The sequence below is a fragment of the Watersipora subatra genome, chromosome 3 (assembly GCF_963576615.1).
Source record: "Watersipora subatra chromosome 3, tzWatSuba1.1, whole genome shotgun sequence".
Classification (NCBI taxonomy): domain Eukaryota; kingdom Metazoa; phylum Bryozoa; class Gymnolaemata; order Cheilostomatida; family Watersiporidae; genus Watersipora; species Watersipora subatra.
In genome coordinates, this window is record NC_088710.1 from 33,271,555 (window position 1) to 33,286,347 (window position 14,793).

Here is a 14,793-nt window from a genome sequence, read left to right on the forward strand (position 1 = left end):
CATCGTCTTCTCAATATCATGTCAACATGCCATAAGCATCTCTTCTCAATACGATGCCAACATGCCAGAAGTTTCTCTACTCAATACGATGTCTACATGCCATAAGCATCTCTACTCAATATGTCTACATGCCAAAATCTTCTCTACTCAATATGATGTCAACATGCCATCAGCACCCATAATTTTTCTGTCAACTCTAAACACTCGCGAGATTTAGAAACATTAAGAACTATCAATCAGCTATATCACATCGTCCTTTTTAAAATTATGGTTGGACACAAATTTCCATGCTAATCGGACAAATTAAATCATATGGCTATTACCAACCACAATTTCATTCAAAATGGAATTGAAATCAAGAAGCAGCTTCCTTAAAATTACCTGACAAACACCTGTTTATAAACATCTTGTTTGTCTTCAGAATTGAATTCTAACAATTACCTGACAAACCCCTGTTTATAAACATCATGTTTGTCTTCAGAATTGAATTCTAACAATTACAATAGAAATTCAACTTTCAATATAATTCTATTGAAAGCTAGATGTTGAACTACATCAAACTCTCCACAAGTATCTTAAAAAATAGAAACTTACGCAAGCTTGTAGAAGACATTCGGTCAGTTTGAGCATTAACAATCTGTCTAGAGACAAGAAATGATTTGATTCTTTTATTTTTATATACATTTTTCAAAGTATGTCCGTGGATATGTTGGTACGCATTCCGGCTATAGATCTTAGAATCTTGAAATAAAGATTCCGTACCAAAGAAGATTCGATCTCGGACCCTACCATTTGCCATTCTGATGCCCTACCCACTAGACTACAGAAATCAAATTGCTAGCTTGCCAATATAGGTAATTATATGAGAGCAAATACCTAACTGCTTTGCGTACGACGCAGGTCATAGCGTAACGTCCCGAGAAGCTGTTTGCTCAAATTAATAAACGCGCAGGCTAATAGCGAGCAGCTCTCACTACTTCTTATTGTTTATAAGACAAAACACTTCTCTCATGATATGTAGTTTGAAAGTTAGAATGGCAAATGTTGTTATATGTTAAATACAAATCAAATTTCTGTTCAACAGCTTTTCTATTACCAGGGTAGCACAGTTAGTTTTTATATAAACAATAAGTAGAGTAAAACTCAGGTATTCTTATTGAGCATACAAGCTAGTTTCCTAGGCAACAAGCTTGTAATGAATAATGCTATCATAATGGTATGAGAGAGCTCTACCGATGACAACACTTAAAAAGGTCTCACAACAGAAAACGTTGCAAAAATGCTTTATCTAAGAAATCAGCCAGAACTATGGGCCGTTGCACAGGCTAACCATGGCTGATGAACCACTAACCCGTTGCACAGGCTAACCATGGCTGAGGAACCACTAACCCGTTGCACAGGCTAACCATGGCTGATGAACCACTAACCCGTTGCACAGGCTAACCATGGCTGATGAACCACTAACCCGTTGCACAGGCTAACCATGGCTGAGGAAGCACTAACCCGTTGCACAGGCTAACCATGGCTGAGGAAGCACTAACACGAGCTGTGTGAAAGTTTGATATGAGAGAAATGGTAAAGAACTTACCGCAAAGCTAACCGAATCCGAAACAGTGCCAACACTACAAGTGTAAGCTCCAACCACTTCAGAGTAGACATGAAGAACTGTCAGTGTTGACTTTTTAGACCCCGATGACACATCCTGACAAACACATCTCACAAGTTGTAACTAACCAAGGTTGAAAGGAGTGAAGCTATCACTAGTTGGTGCACTTGAACGCAATCTAAAGAACTTTACAAAGTGCGGAAGTTGGAGCCAGCCTGTTTGCAATCATTTTTTCAAACTTGCACGAAAAAATCTATGTCCTTCGAATTCCTACGCATCTATCTGTTACCGCTTTAACTTTTTACCTTTACTTTTAACTATCTTGTGACTATATTTAGTGTTTACTAACCAATGGCTATTTCTGATGCAAGAGCCAATTTTATTCTTCGTAATTGAAGTACTTTATATTTGTACCACATGTGTTGATCTCTCTTGACATAGTAGACGAACTCTAGTACTTGTATACTTTGGAAAAAAGGCTGTCAAGTTCAGCTTGACCAAATGTGACAACCTTTATCATAACAACCTCACTTAACTTTTCCAACCTTTGGTTTCATGTTTCTTATTTTAGCCGATCGCTGAATTTTTTAGTAAAACACATGTTCCCAAAATAAGCCATTTTAAACTCCAAACTCCATTTTTAAGCTCCAAAACAAGCAAGTAATTAGTTGTGGGCTATCTATGGAAATTTCTAGATCATCCATAAGGTGCATATAGACCTGAGCCCATCTTGATGTATCTTTCTAAAACTATTTTTAATCGCAATTGAATCAATGGAGGCTTCGTTATCAAAGACATTTTTATTATCAGACGTGAAGTCTGTACATCAGCTTAATTCTGAAGCAAAATCATTAAAAAGTGGAAAAAATATCTTAGGTAACAACTCGAGATCCTGAAGTTTGCCTACCAGCCATTGATGGTTTCTATTAATTTTCTGTGAAAGTATGCGTTAAAATGTAGAGTCGATCTGAGCAGAATAAATTAACTATGGTGAAAGAAAGGTATTTCTACAAAAATATATAGCAACGTAATAGCTAATTTTAATAATTAGAAAGATTTAATGATTCTAATTGGCAACATGTCTAATCCAACGCTAGTACCGTTTAGCAAACAGTAGACAATTCCAATTTTCAACACAAATTCAGCGAGGCCCTGAATATGTTAAAATGCTTATCATCTGTGCAAGAAAAAGGGCCTAGCATGTCTATCAAAATTCAACAGTAGAGAAAAGCCAAGACACAATAGCATGTTTTCATACCTCAGTGATGCTCCATCTTGGCCTGCCCAAATCATCTATGTTGAAGAGAGGATGTTTATCAAAACTGGTGCCTAAGAACAGGACCATGTCAGCGTGCTTCCATGTCACCTGCTACAAGGACAAGGGTCAGCAATGACTGTCCATTTAACAGCAATTTGACAAGTTCATTACATGACCGGACACACCCGCACACTTCTTACAAGAAGCCGCAGTAACCAAAATTTTATGCGGTGTTATCAATGCTTACATTTTAAGTCAATCACACCCAGCGAAAAGCTTGGCAATTTTGTATAAAGTAACCGCTCTCGCCGTGGCTAAAAAACAGCCAATTAAACGCGCTTGAAGCAGCTGGACCTATCACCATCATTAACTAATCTCACAGATGTCAGCCTAATTCTACTTGGCTCATGAAGAAATAAACAAACGTTTTCGGCTAGTTGCATGGCCGTACGCTTTAAGAAAAAGTCCAAAAAATACGATATATCAAATTAAATAAAAGGCTAAAAAATTAACCTGGGGTACGAGTATGAGAGTCCGCATATAACCTTAGAAGCTTGTTTGACAGACCTTACCTGCGACACATTACATGATATGTTATACATTACCTGCGACACATTACATGATATGTTATACATTACATGACATACATTACATGATGTGTTATACATTACATGACATACATTACATGACATGTTATACATTACATGACATACATTACATGACATGTTATACATTGCATGACATGTTATACATTACTTGTTATACATTGCATGACATGTTATACATTACTTGTTACGAATTGCATTACATGTTATACATTACATGACAAGTTATACATTACATGTATGACTTGTACTAGAAAGAGAGCACCTCCTCTGAATAACATGCCAGATTGTTGCTAGCATTTCAATGATCTTCCTAAACTTAACAATCTTATTTGTCACAAAACATCACTTGATTTACGCATATACAGATAGGAGTGCATTGATGTTACATACACTCTAGTATCCTGGATCAGAGTTGACCAGTTGGAAAGAAACAAAAAACTCATGTTTGGTTCTTGAAAATGCGCATTGTCCAGCAATTCTTGTCCAGATAAGGTTGCCAAGATAAAACAGTCTGCAAGATCATAATGGTGGCTAGTAGCTAGTGTTCTCATCTTTTCACAGAAACAGATTAAAAAGCTACCTTATAAATAAATAATGGCACCAGAAGAGCTAACGTGAAAACTAATTAAACCATATGCTACAGTTGTTACAATTAATGGTGATCCATCTGCTTTGTAAAAGTACATCGCTCGCGATTCCAAAAAGTCCAAGTAGACTTTTAGGTGCAGTAGTTCATATTTGAGGAACTTTCGAAAAAAAACTAGTTGCACAAATTCCTCGGTACGATAAAATATCAGCTTAATCATGACACAGATATGAAACCATTTGACTCAGTAATTGTTTGTGTCAAGCGTGTAGAATAACAGCGATGAATCACATAAAATGACTCATTCTACTGTGCCATGTCAGCCCTAGGAGGGGTTAACCAGAACTCCACCGCCGGAACACAATAATAAATACTGTAAGCAAATTTTGATCAGCAAAGATACAAATGGTGAAATTATAAAGAAATAATTTGTTCAAGTACACACACAGCTAATAGAGACAATAGAGGCTAATCCATCATTTTTTTTGACGTCATCAATCCGTTTTCACTTGCGCTCGTTCACGAAAAAGCCGCCATATTTGTAGAAACCGATCGTTATTTTTTATTTATTGGTATTTTTTGGTGTTGTTTTGATACTATAATAAAAAATTGCAAACAAAAGCATCGTTTTCAAAAATTCATTGCAAAAGCTTCGTGTTTTAACGATAAAAGTTGTCTATAAAGATGGCCGACAACGATAAAATGACATCACGAAAAAACGAAGGATAGAGACTAATAAAGTTTGACCACCGAGAACTGTGAAAATCTATTGCCAAGATGAAAGTTCATTTCTTGACAAAACTCGGGTCATGTTTATGTTTGCAGCAACATGTTTCTCCCCTGACTCACCAAAACCAATCCTAACTAGCAAAATAGATTTGAACTTATCAGAATCATGAGAAAATGAAAGTGTGAATATCGACTTTTTGAAGTAAGACAAACCTCGTCACTGGCAAAGTCAGATATTGTGCAATTTAACATGACACTCGTGCCAGCTTGTACCACCTCAGGAACCTCTGACAGCCTCACTTCCACACCAGCCACTGAAACACATAGGCTTACTCTTTGTAAACTACCTAGCGAATGTCCTTCGAACTTTTGACCATCTTTAACCCAATAACAATGCAATCCGATCCCCAGAGGAGTAGATGCGTATTACAGTTTTAGATTATTCTCTGATAAACTGGTGTTAGGCTGTGTAACTACACTATAGTCAAATTACCATATTTATTGAATTGTACTCCATCTAAAAACATCGGAGCTTAAATAATACAATAAATATTTGATGAGGAATGTATATTGATTATGTAAGTAATCCTCCAAGCCTATTCAAGGGAACGTGTCTGATGTTACTAGTCATGGTTGTCAAGTTTTAGTAATATAGCTAGAAAATAAGCTCGCTAATGTCCATTGAGAACTTTTTCCTACAAAGAAATAATATTTAACTGTTTTTGTGTCTATGAAACTAAGCAGAGCCTCTATTTAGACACTTTACTGCCAACACAGGTAGAACATACATGATAATGCTGCCTACACAAGTATAACATACATGATAATGCTGCCTACACAAGTATAACACGCATGATAATGCTGCCTACACAAGTATAACATGCATGATAATGCTGCCTACACAAGTATAACATGCATGATAATGCTGCTTACACAGGTAGAACATACATGATAATGCTGCCTACACAGGTAGAACATGCATGATAATGCTGCCTACACAAGTATAACATGCATGATAATGCTGCCTACACAGGTAGTACATGACCATCAGACAGGAAATAGCTAAAATGGCTTTAATTTTGTGAGGTCAATTCTGACCCGGGTAGTAAGTTAAGATAGTTTGACTGCTTCGAGGGAGATCTGCTCACTTCCGACCGCTTGCCATTACTTTAACTTAGACATAATAAAATTTTAACTAAATTACCTTAGTATTGTTAATATTGTTACAGAGCTGTAGGTTGGAAATTATTAGAGGATAGTGACAGATATTAGCCATAACTTGGCTTCACCCGTTGGAAAATTGCCAAATCGGAGCATTCCTAAACAGGGGCCTGACTGTATTTGTTGGTTTACTGTTTGTAATCGTGTTGGGTGGCTGTAACAAACAGCGCCCCAATGCTTATACATGCAAATGTATTCTCTTTGTCAATCCTTCTATAGTGATTGTCTGACAGACACGATACTGTAGATACTGTATGCGTGGGAGTTAACACGACCTCAATACTTCATGCAGGCTTAAGCTACAAAAACAAAAAAGGTATTCTTTCGCAACCTTCATCGCATCGTTGCGGCATTAGCGAGCGAAAAGTTAGACTTATGATTACACCCCGTTTCTTACTTCCTTCTAAATACACAAATTTGACACTCCGGAAACGCAGTAATCAGCAACAGGAGAGTCCTCACCTAACCACTTCATTAATACATAACACTAGCCTATACCTGTAAAACATATTCCATTACACTTTGTAGGGAAAACGAACTGAGATAGGCTTGTGATATACATTATACTGAACTAAAAAACTGATGACCTGTTTCAAAGGGTCAACTAAACTCTAGCCCATATTTGCTATCTGGCTTATTGGCTTAATAGCTAGCAATGACTGGCTATAGGAATTGATGTATGACTGTCTGACTAGGTCAATAATCGACTTACCGTGGTTTACACTCAAGTAAACGCACACCAGCCAGCTAATCGACCAGGTGTAATACATGACAAGTGTGTCACACTGATAGCAGGATTGGCTGATATCTAAAAAAACAAAGACAAATGTAACAGAAACAGCTGCAAATGAGAAAATGGACAGTCACCTTTTGGTGTTCCGTGTTCAAACAACGAATATAATCAACTTGTCAAGTATCATGTTAACTCTGCCGGCTTGCAGTCTAGTAGTATATTACTAGCTAGAATTAAAAGGTGTGATAAGCAAGGAGTAGACACGGATGAAGATGAACATTGTGTCACAGAAGAACTGACACATTGTACATTAAGAACTACTCCTGTCTTTATTGGAATAAGAGCGAAGCTAATGCCTTTACATCAGACAGGTTGTGAAGGATATTGCAGGATGACATCTTTATAAGAACTCAGAATATACTGATACTCCTCTTATTTCTGAGGTTTGAGATCAATGCTATCTAACGGTCGTCAACGATGGCGGCAGACGCCAATTATGCTTTAGTGACTCTCGGCACAGGCATACGTTATACTCTCGCTATTTTGATACTACCTCTACTGACGACATACTGGCAAACAAAACTACACGGTCAAATCTATTGAAAACGATAATTTTCCATGTTCAATTATAGAAAACTATCAAAATGATTGGCTTATTAATTCTGATGAATTTAAAAAAAGTGTTCTCACCATCAATAGAATTAGCCAATAAGATGTGAGCAGAAGCGGTGCGAACAAACGCCTTACACTTCAAGTGAACTCTTCCTTGAAGGTCAAGGATGATGCCTGCTTGGCTCACTGCAAGCAGAGGCTGTGGGAGTTTTAAAGAGTATTATTGCACAAAAAATTGCTCTATGCTGGGCATGTCCGAGTACAGTGGCAAGGTACTTTCGACAACCGGAGACATGCCCAGGACAATTCAAGGTTGGATGTCATTCCTGTCACCACCTGTGGCTTGTTTAGGAATTCAAACCCAACCCGTTGTATGCAGGTGAAGCTTCTAAACTACTCAGCCAGGTCGCTCTTAGCCACGGCTGCTGTATACTGAAGCAATGGTAAATACAGTGATGCCACGCATCAGCATGTCTAGATATTACTTTACAAAGCTGGTATTCTCACAAAATGCTATTGCGATGTGATACCATGAAGAACATATGATGAATCTGTATGTATTGATGAAATTTTAGTCTGAAATTTCTTGTTGAAGCAGTGATTTCACAGTTTAGCTTATGTCACTAAGTACAGGCAATTTCTTTGGCAACCAACTAATACTGCTACTGTGGTTATTAGCTAGTGGGCTCAGCTAAGTAATCAGTACCTAAATACACTGGTAATAATCTTGTCTAAGATATAGAGTGGATTACGACACATACCTAAAATTTCAAAACTTTTGTGTAAATTTAAATTATTGGGAGATCATGAATATTGCCTATTCACGAATAACTTGCAACCACCAATTTTTGATAGAGCTAAGGCTAATTAAATCACATATTAGTCACCTACCGCTAACTTTCTTGTGAGTCACATAGAAAATCTACACGTTGAGACTCTGTCTTACAATTGTGGACAGATTCCAATTGTGAACGCCTCAAAATCGTTTATAAGGTAAAAGTCTTTACGCAATCAAAAATATGTAAACTGATATTTTAGCATTACCAAGAGACCTGGCTGTTCTTTGTGGAAACACAAGCGGCTTTGAACTCAGCCTAAAGCACTATTAGGTTTAAAAACAGTTCAAGCACCTAGCCAGTGTATTACCAGAGGAACACAATAGGAAAATCTTTTAGCTCACATCAATAAAAAATTAACATAGAAAATATATTACGTTGATAAATCCTATTACAAATGCTCATTATCTTTATTAAAAAGGAGCAGGCCTTGAGTGTTTTTTGTGACTCACAAGCTAACTTTGGTTGATGAACAGAAGCTATAATTTATTACATATGACTTGATAAGGTCATATGTATTGAGAGAGAGAGATAATTAAGAATTGGCAAATAAAAAACATTAAAAGTTACCTGACAGCATTTTGACTGAGTTACATCTATTTATACCAATATAATCGTGATATTTCATTTTCCACCAATAATTTGATGTTAGATGAACAAAAAACAGCTTTTGAAATAAAAGCACTCGCGATGCGAGCTTTGAGCTGTGACACAAGGTAGGCATTGTTTTCAGCAAAACAGACTTAGGAATTACGATGTCAATGTGTACGATTCGCCAAGGTATAAACACAAGACAAAAACACTTCCACCCGCCACCATTCTTAAACACTTCTCCCCATCTAGTTGCACGCTAGATTGTTATGGTTGCCCAACATGGCAGATATTTCTAGCGAAAGGTCGATGCAGACTCCACAAACACCAAAAAAGTCTGTCATATTTATATGTTCTGCCACTAATTTGCTAGTGGTGGTTACAGGATTACACCAGCCAGCTAGAACGTACATATTGCGGAGAACACTAGCAAAAAATTCTCCTTTCACACAAGTTAAAAATTGAAGGGTTCGTAAAAATTAGCTATTCTCAGGAAATATGTGTTAAAAACCCATTAACACAAGCTCTACTTTCTTCAGTAAGGATTTTGGTCTAACAATTTTTAGATAACCTAGTTCTAAGAATGAGCAATCTTAACGTAATTATATAGTGTCGCAGCTAATAATAATAGTAGTAGTGGTAATTATAGTGTGTAATATAATATTAATAAGCTAATAGTAATTATATAGTGTCGCAGCTGTTTCCAGTTGATATTTGTGTTTTCAGTCGATATTTGTGTCTCCAGTCGATATTTTGTAAAAATATTGCGTGCTGGAGCCATTATTCCTATAAGGATACATTGTATTTTGTTTTGATCATTGCAAATCTGAATACTACTATAGATACTTCAAATAATTACACATGGCATCAAATTGAGTACCTTATATAGAACTTGGTTAGAACCTAAACGTGAAAGCTCAAACAATATGAAACAAAATGATGAAATAATAGTCAGAAAAAGGAGGTTTTATTGTTATTTTACCTTAAAGAGTACTCATCAATGCAATGTTTGAAAGTAGGGATATAAATGTACAGCCTAACTTACTTTAACTCACAATAGTATAAATAAACTTAATTTAAAGATTTTTCCAATACTTTTACATATTTTTAATTAACGCTAGCTTGCATGCTGCAAGCTAAAATCAAAAAATTAATAAAATAACTAAATAAAATCAAAAAACTTTAAACATTTTCCGTCAGAAATTATTAAATATTATCAAACTGATTGGTGTGTCTAAAAGATACTTTACGTCACATGTCAAAAAATTCGCAAGTAGCAGTGATTGCAAATCAAAGTTTGACTGTAATGATGGTTCAGATGCAAGTTCACTAACGCTACAAATGCTTTTATCAAGCATAAAACTGATGTCTGTGCAGCATCTGTGTATAACCTTCATCAAGATTTTTACAATATTAATTCAGAAAGCCTAAACCAACACTTAATTGAAATATCTGAAAATCGATTACTTAATTAAATAATTTTCTGATTAATGGAATATTAAATCTAATATCTCAAAAGAATAAAATGTTATTTGATGCTATTTAGTTTCATGTGTCATTTGAGACCACTGCTAAACGAGGCATATCAGTAGGATAGCCAGAAGGGAGCCAAAAGGTCTACTTGCACAAAACTATTCCATAACTACACCTGGTTTTTTAAATGACCAGCATTATAAACGGAAGTTAACATATATATATCCTAGTGATCGCGTTTAGTAGGCTTCAATATGATTTATGAATATTTGTAATTCCACTGTTTGATCTAATTTGTTCAATGGCTAAAAACTTTTGTTTCTTCTGTATCATTATCAAATCACACTAGTTTGAGTTAGTAATCAGTCAATTCAGTCAGGTTATAACAAAACGGCTATTAATTTTGTATTTCTATTCCAAAATAACATTAACGAAGTGTACAACTGGTCAAAAAATGCAAAATGCCATTCAATGAAAAAAGTGCCAAGCAATATGCTTTGGTACAATGAGCCAGCAGTTTACGTATAACCTAGGAAACTCGCCTCTTGTCTGGACAGAGGACACAAAATATCTAGGTGTGATCATCCAGTCAGATCTGAAATTTGATCAACACAAAAAGAGCAAATGTAGTAAATCAAGGAAGATACTGGGGGGCATTAAACACCTGATGTATAGCGTCCCAAAAGAAGCTAAACTGCTCGCATACACAAGTCTATGTAGAACAATTCTAGAATATGCAGATGCAGTCTGAGACCCAACCGATAAAAACACAATCGAATACATAGAGCTAGTACAAAATGATGCTATACGTTTCATAAGTAACACGAGAGGAAGTGGGGAAAGTGTTTCGAAGCACGAAACCAGCTAGGTATAAAATCACTGGAAAACAGGCAAAAAAGCCACCGACTCTGTCTGCTCATTAAAATTCCTCCGAATGAAGAAAAACAGCATTTCCTCTCTGAAGCATATGATGAAATCAACCAAGACAGAGAAAATATGACAATAACAACAAGAAAAGCCTCCAGTGAAGAACTTGACTCTGTAACAACAAACAAAAATATCTACCACAATCAGACCTGCCAACCCAAGAGTGGGGTAATGCGTGTGATTTGGTTTTGGGGCAATTGATGTATCAATGATAGTATATATAAAATTGCGGAAATTGGGGCAAAAATCTCACGCATTTCTCATGCATTTTCATTTTTTCTTTGGGGTGATTGCGTGAGTCTCACGCCCAATGCGTGAGAGTTGGCAGGTATGACCACAATAGCTTTTTGCCTCGAACAATTCGAGACATCAGAGGGCACACAACCAAAACTCAAAAATCCTAAGCAGCAGTGTGCTGCTCTCCAAATGTAACCCGACTCAAAACAAACCCAATAAATAGAGGCTTCCCTTTAGATTTAAATTAAATCGCTAGGAAGTTCCACTTCGTCTGAAGTAAGAGTATTTGGTAACCATATGGAAAATTTTGTCGCAAGCAGTAAAGTATTGAATGCTCTAAAATAGACAACTCACAAGTGAAGCTTTATAATCCGAAATAGATTGTAACAACTGAAAGGGATAACAACTCATAATAAATTATTTGATAATACACTTGCTTAAGAAACCCAGAAATAGCAGCCAAAATGGGCAAAACATATGTAGAGCTTTGGCGACAGAGGTAGGATGCGCAAGATCATCAACTTTAGCACTAGCAGCATTTCTTAATAGTCCATCATCGAAAATAAAATAAGATTGCTAGCTCAACCATATTTACAATTAATATTCGTTTCAATCGATCTATAATCGACCGATCCATTTTTTCTTTGATTTAACAAAATTACAACGTGAAGATATCAAAGAAAGCCAGCCGAGTGTACGGATTGAAACAGTACCATTAAGTATAAATACGTACTACATCCGATTAATGGGTTGTTTCCGCGAAACTGGCAACTTTCACATCTGTATTCTCAGACGGTAACCATTCGCATAAAACTATGTTGAATTTCCTCACAGTACCTGCACCAGCTAAATTCAGCAATGAAACAAAGCTGGATATGGTTTCCGGCTATAGCCTGAGCGTTGCACTGAACTATATGGTTGTAATATTGGAGTTATTGATGTGCACGTTGATCCTGCATTGCACTAAAGCGAAAGTATATGCTTGCAGCGAGTACATTTCGGGCGTATGTCATCAAAATTTCACCATAGTGTAGAATAGATGACTGCACTTATCAGACTTACTTACTTACTTTCCAATTGATCCTAAGCGCCAGTTCAAGGCATATAGGGTATATTAACCTGTATCACTGTGTATTAACTGAGCTCTGAGGAAAGTGAATCAAAGTATAGTTGTTTGCATAAAATGAGGGTAATAAAGTGGTAAAAACTATATATGTGAGTATTTATGTATCATCAGTTCGATTGTCTAAGGCCAAAGGTGATATAAATGATATATATGAGCATTTGTGCATATCAGTGAGTATTATCAGTCTGATTGTCTGTGGGCGGAAAATATACTTTAACTTGATTTTTAATGCGATTGTAAAAGCTAAATCGCCACACATTTGTTCGGTGTTGGTGGCTTAATATCTTACTTCTAGTGTCATGTGTCACAGGTGCAAATTTAATGTATTCATTTAATTGTATGTTATAGAGACCCGCTTCAATTTTTCTGAGGAATAGGGTATCCAGACTATCTCGCCTGTCACTCAGAGAAAGAATTTCATTTTCGTTGTGGCATTCTGTTATACTAGCTCTTTTACGAAGCCAGAAGATCCATCTCAGACCGTTGTTTTGGACCTTTTCAATGTTATTTGATAGTCTTACTGTGTGTGGAGACCATACTTGAGTTGCGTATTCAAGGATTGCTTTGACCATGGTATTAAAAGCTATAAGCTTTGTCTTTTTTGGGGCACCAGTTAAGTTTATTTTTAGGATACCTAGTGTTCGATTCGCCTTGGCAATAACTTTGCTAATATGGATGTTCCACTTCAAGTTTGAGTCTATATGGATCTCGAGATACTTGACCGAATTGGAGACCGGAATCTTCTCACTACCTAGTTCGAAAATTATATCTGGGGTGTCCTTTCCAAATTGAATGTGACAGCATTTCAGCGGGTTGAATTTCATCCCCCATTGACTTGCCCAGTCATGCAACTGGTTTACGTTCGCTTGTAAAACTTGAGGATCGCGGTGGGAAGAGCATAACACCGTATCATCTGCATAGAGCCTAGCACCGGAGTTAGTAATTTGGTTTGTCATGTCGTTAATGTATAACGAGAAGAGAAGGGGACCAAGGACCGAGCCCTGTGGCACTCCAGATTTGACAGGAAAACTAGAGGAAGTAATCCCATTCACAGACACCACAGAGCTGCGACCCAGAAGCCAGTCTTCTATCCAGTCAACGCATTTATTGTCAAAATTATATTGGCGGAGTTTGAATAACAATAGATTGTGGGGAACTTTATCAAATGCTTTGCTAAAATCAAAGCTAATCAAATGATGGTGTTTGTTTAGGTCATAGGCTTCAGCAGCTCGGTGAACAACATGGAGTAATTGGGTAGTAGTGTTTAAACCTTTACGAAAGCCATGCTGATTGGTTTTAAGTATCTCATGGTTGTTAATATGTTGCCACATACACGAACATATGATGTGCTTCATAGATTTTGCTAGAATGGAAGTTAGGCTAATAGGTCTGTAATTGTTTTTGTCAGTATGTTTTCTACCTTTGTATATTGGCTTAATAACAGCTGTTCTCCAGTCATTAGGGACTTTACCTTCCTTCAGACTGGTGCGTAGGAGGGTGCATATGCAGTCTAAAAATGAGGAAAACATTAGCTGCTTTTAATACAACATTCATTTCATGGGTTTCACGTTTTTGCTATTTTTGTTATGGACTTTTCAACTGTATTTTCAATTTATCATAAGGTAATGTTTTTCATAAAAATATCGATTTACTCTGAGGAAATGTTTTTCATCAGAATGGAGTTTTCTCACTAAGATCCTCAATATGAGGATATAAATATGAGGCAAATATGATGGCAAATATCCACAATATGAGGCAAAAAGGTGTGAGAACTCATTTATTAATGTCATAACTTTTTTTAAGTATTCATGTATATTTATTTACTAGAAATTCCCCTGTCATACAGCCCACGACCAAAGTGATATTGGAAAAAAGAAAGGGTACTGATGGTTGAGAAATGCAATATTAGCAGTCAAATGGCACTCCAGTGCAATAGGAGAACTGGAATGATAGCTGCAATGTACTGGGTGTTATTATATACAACAAACAGCAATAATAAAAGGAAAAGATTATATGTTTATACTTCTCTCCTCTGCAATATGAGAAATGCAATATTAGAAGTAAAATGCACTGATATTATTAGAATAACCAATATTATTAATATAGTAGTACAGTAATAATAAAAAGCCAATGCACAATTTTGTTTACATTTCAAAACGTCATAGCTAACTGTAGTGTAAGGCTTATGATGTTTTCACCATCAAGTCAAACACAAAGCAGGGTGCACTGGTCAGTGGTCATGGGTACTTT

General features: G+C 36.4%; 2 protein-coding genes across 3 annotated transcripts in view; both read right to left on the reverse strand.

The window, feature by feature from the left end:
- The window catches only part of LOC137389673 (tyrosine-protein phosphatase 99A-like), a 62,232-nt gene extending 49,957 nt beyond the window's left edge, over positions 1–12,275 (reverse strand). The window contains exons 1-5 of one of the 2 annotated variants that reach the window (XM_068075748.1): positions 12,151–12,275; positions 6,721–6,816; positions 5,001–5,101; positions 2,865–2,972; positions 1,589–1,702 (exon numbers count right to left, since the gene is read on the reverse strand). In XM_068075748.1, coding sequence (XP_067931849.1) covers positions 1,589–1,702; positions 2,865–2,972; positions 5,001–5,101; positions 6,721–6,778 — 381 coding nt within the window. In that variant the 5' untranslated portion in view covers positions 6,779–6,816; positions 12,151–12,275. Of the gene's footprint in view, positions 1–1,588; positions 1,703–2,864; positions 2,976–5,000; positions 5,102–6,720; positions 6,817–12,150 lie in introns of both variants that reach the window. The other variant, XM_068075747.1, reaches the window with a different exon arrangement.
- On the reverse strand, positions 11,670–13,499 carry LOC137390526 (uncharacterized). The gene is made up of 2 exons (XM_068076855.1): positions 13,083–13,499; positions 11,670–11,753 (listed from the first exon to the last, which is right to left on the reverse strand). The coding sequence occupies exons 1-2, from the start codon at positions 13,497–13,499 to the stop codon at positions 11,670–11,672; spliced, it is 501 nt and encodes a 166-aa protein (XP_067932956.1).
- Between the last annotated feature and the right edge of the window lie 1,294 nt (positions 13,500–14,793).

Bases quoted from the DNA above. Each gene is read 5' to 3' on its own strand.
- LOC137390526 (XM_068076855.1), bottom strand. From the start codon at position 13,499: ATGACAAACCAAATTACTAACTCCGGTGCTAGGCTCTATGCAGATGAT. The intron at 11,754-13,082 runs GTATGGTCTCCA...TGTCTATTTTAG, and splicing joins TCCTTGAATACGCAACTCAA to AGCATTCAATACTTTACTGC.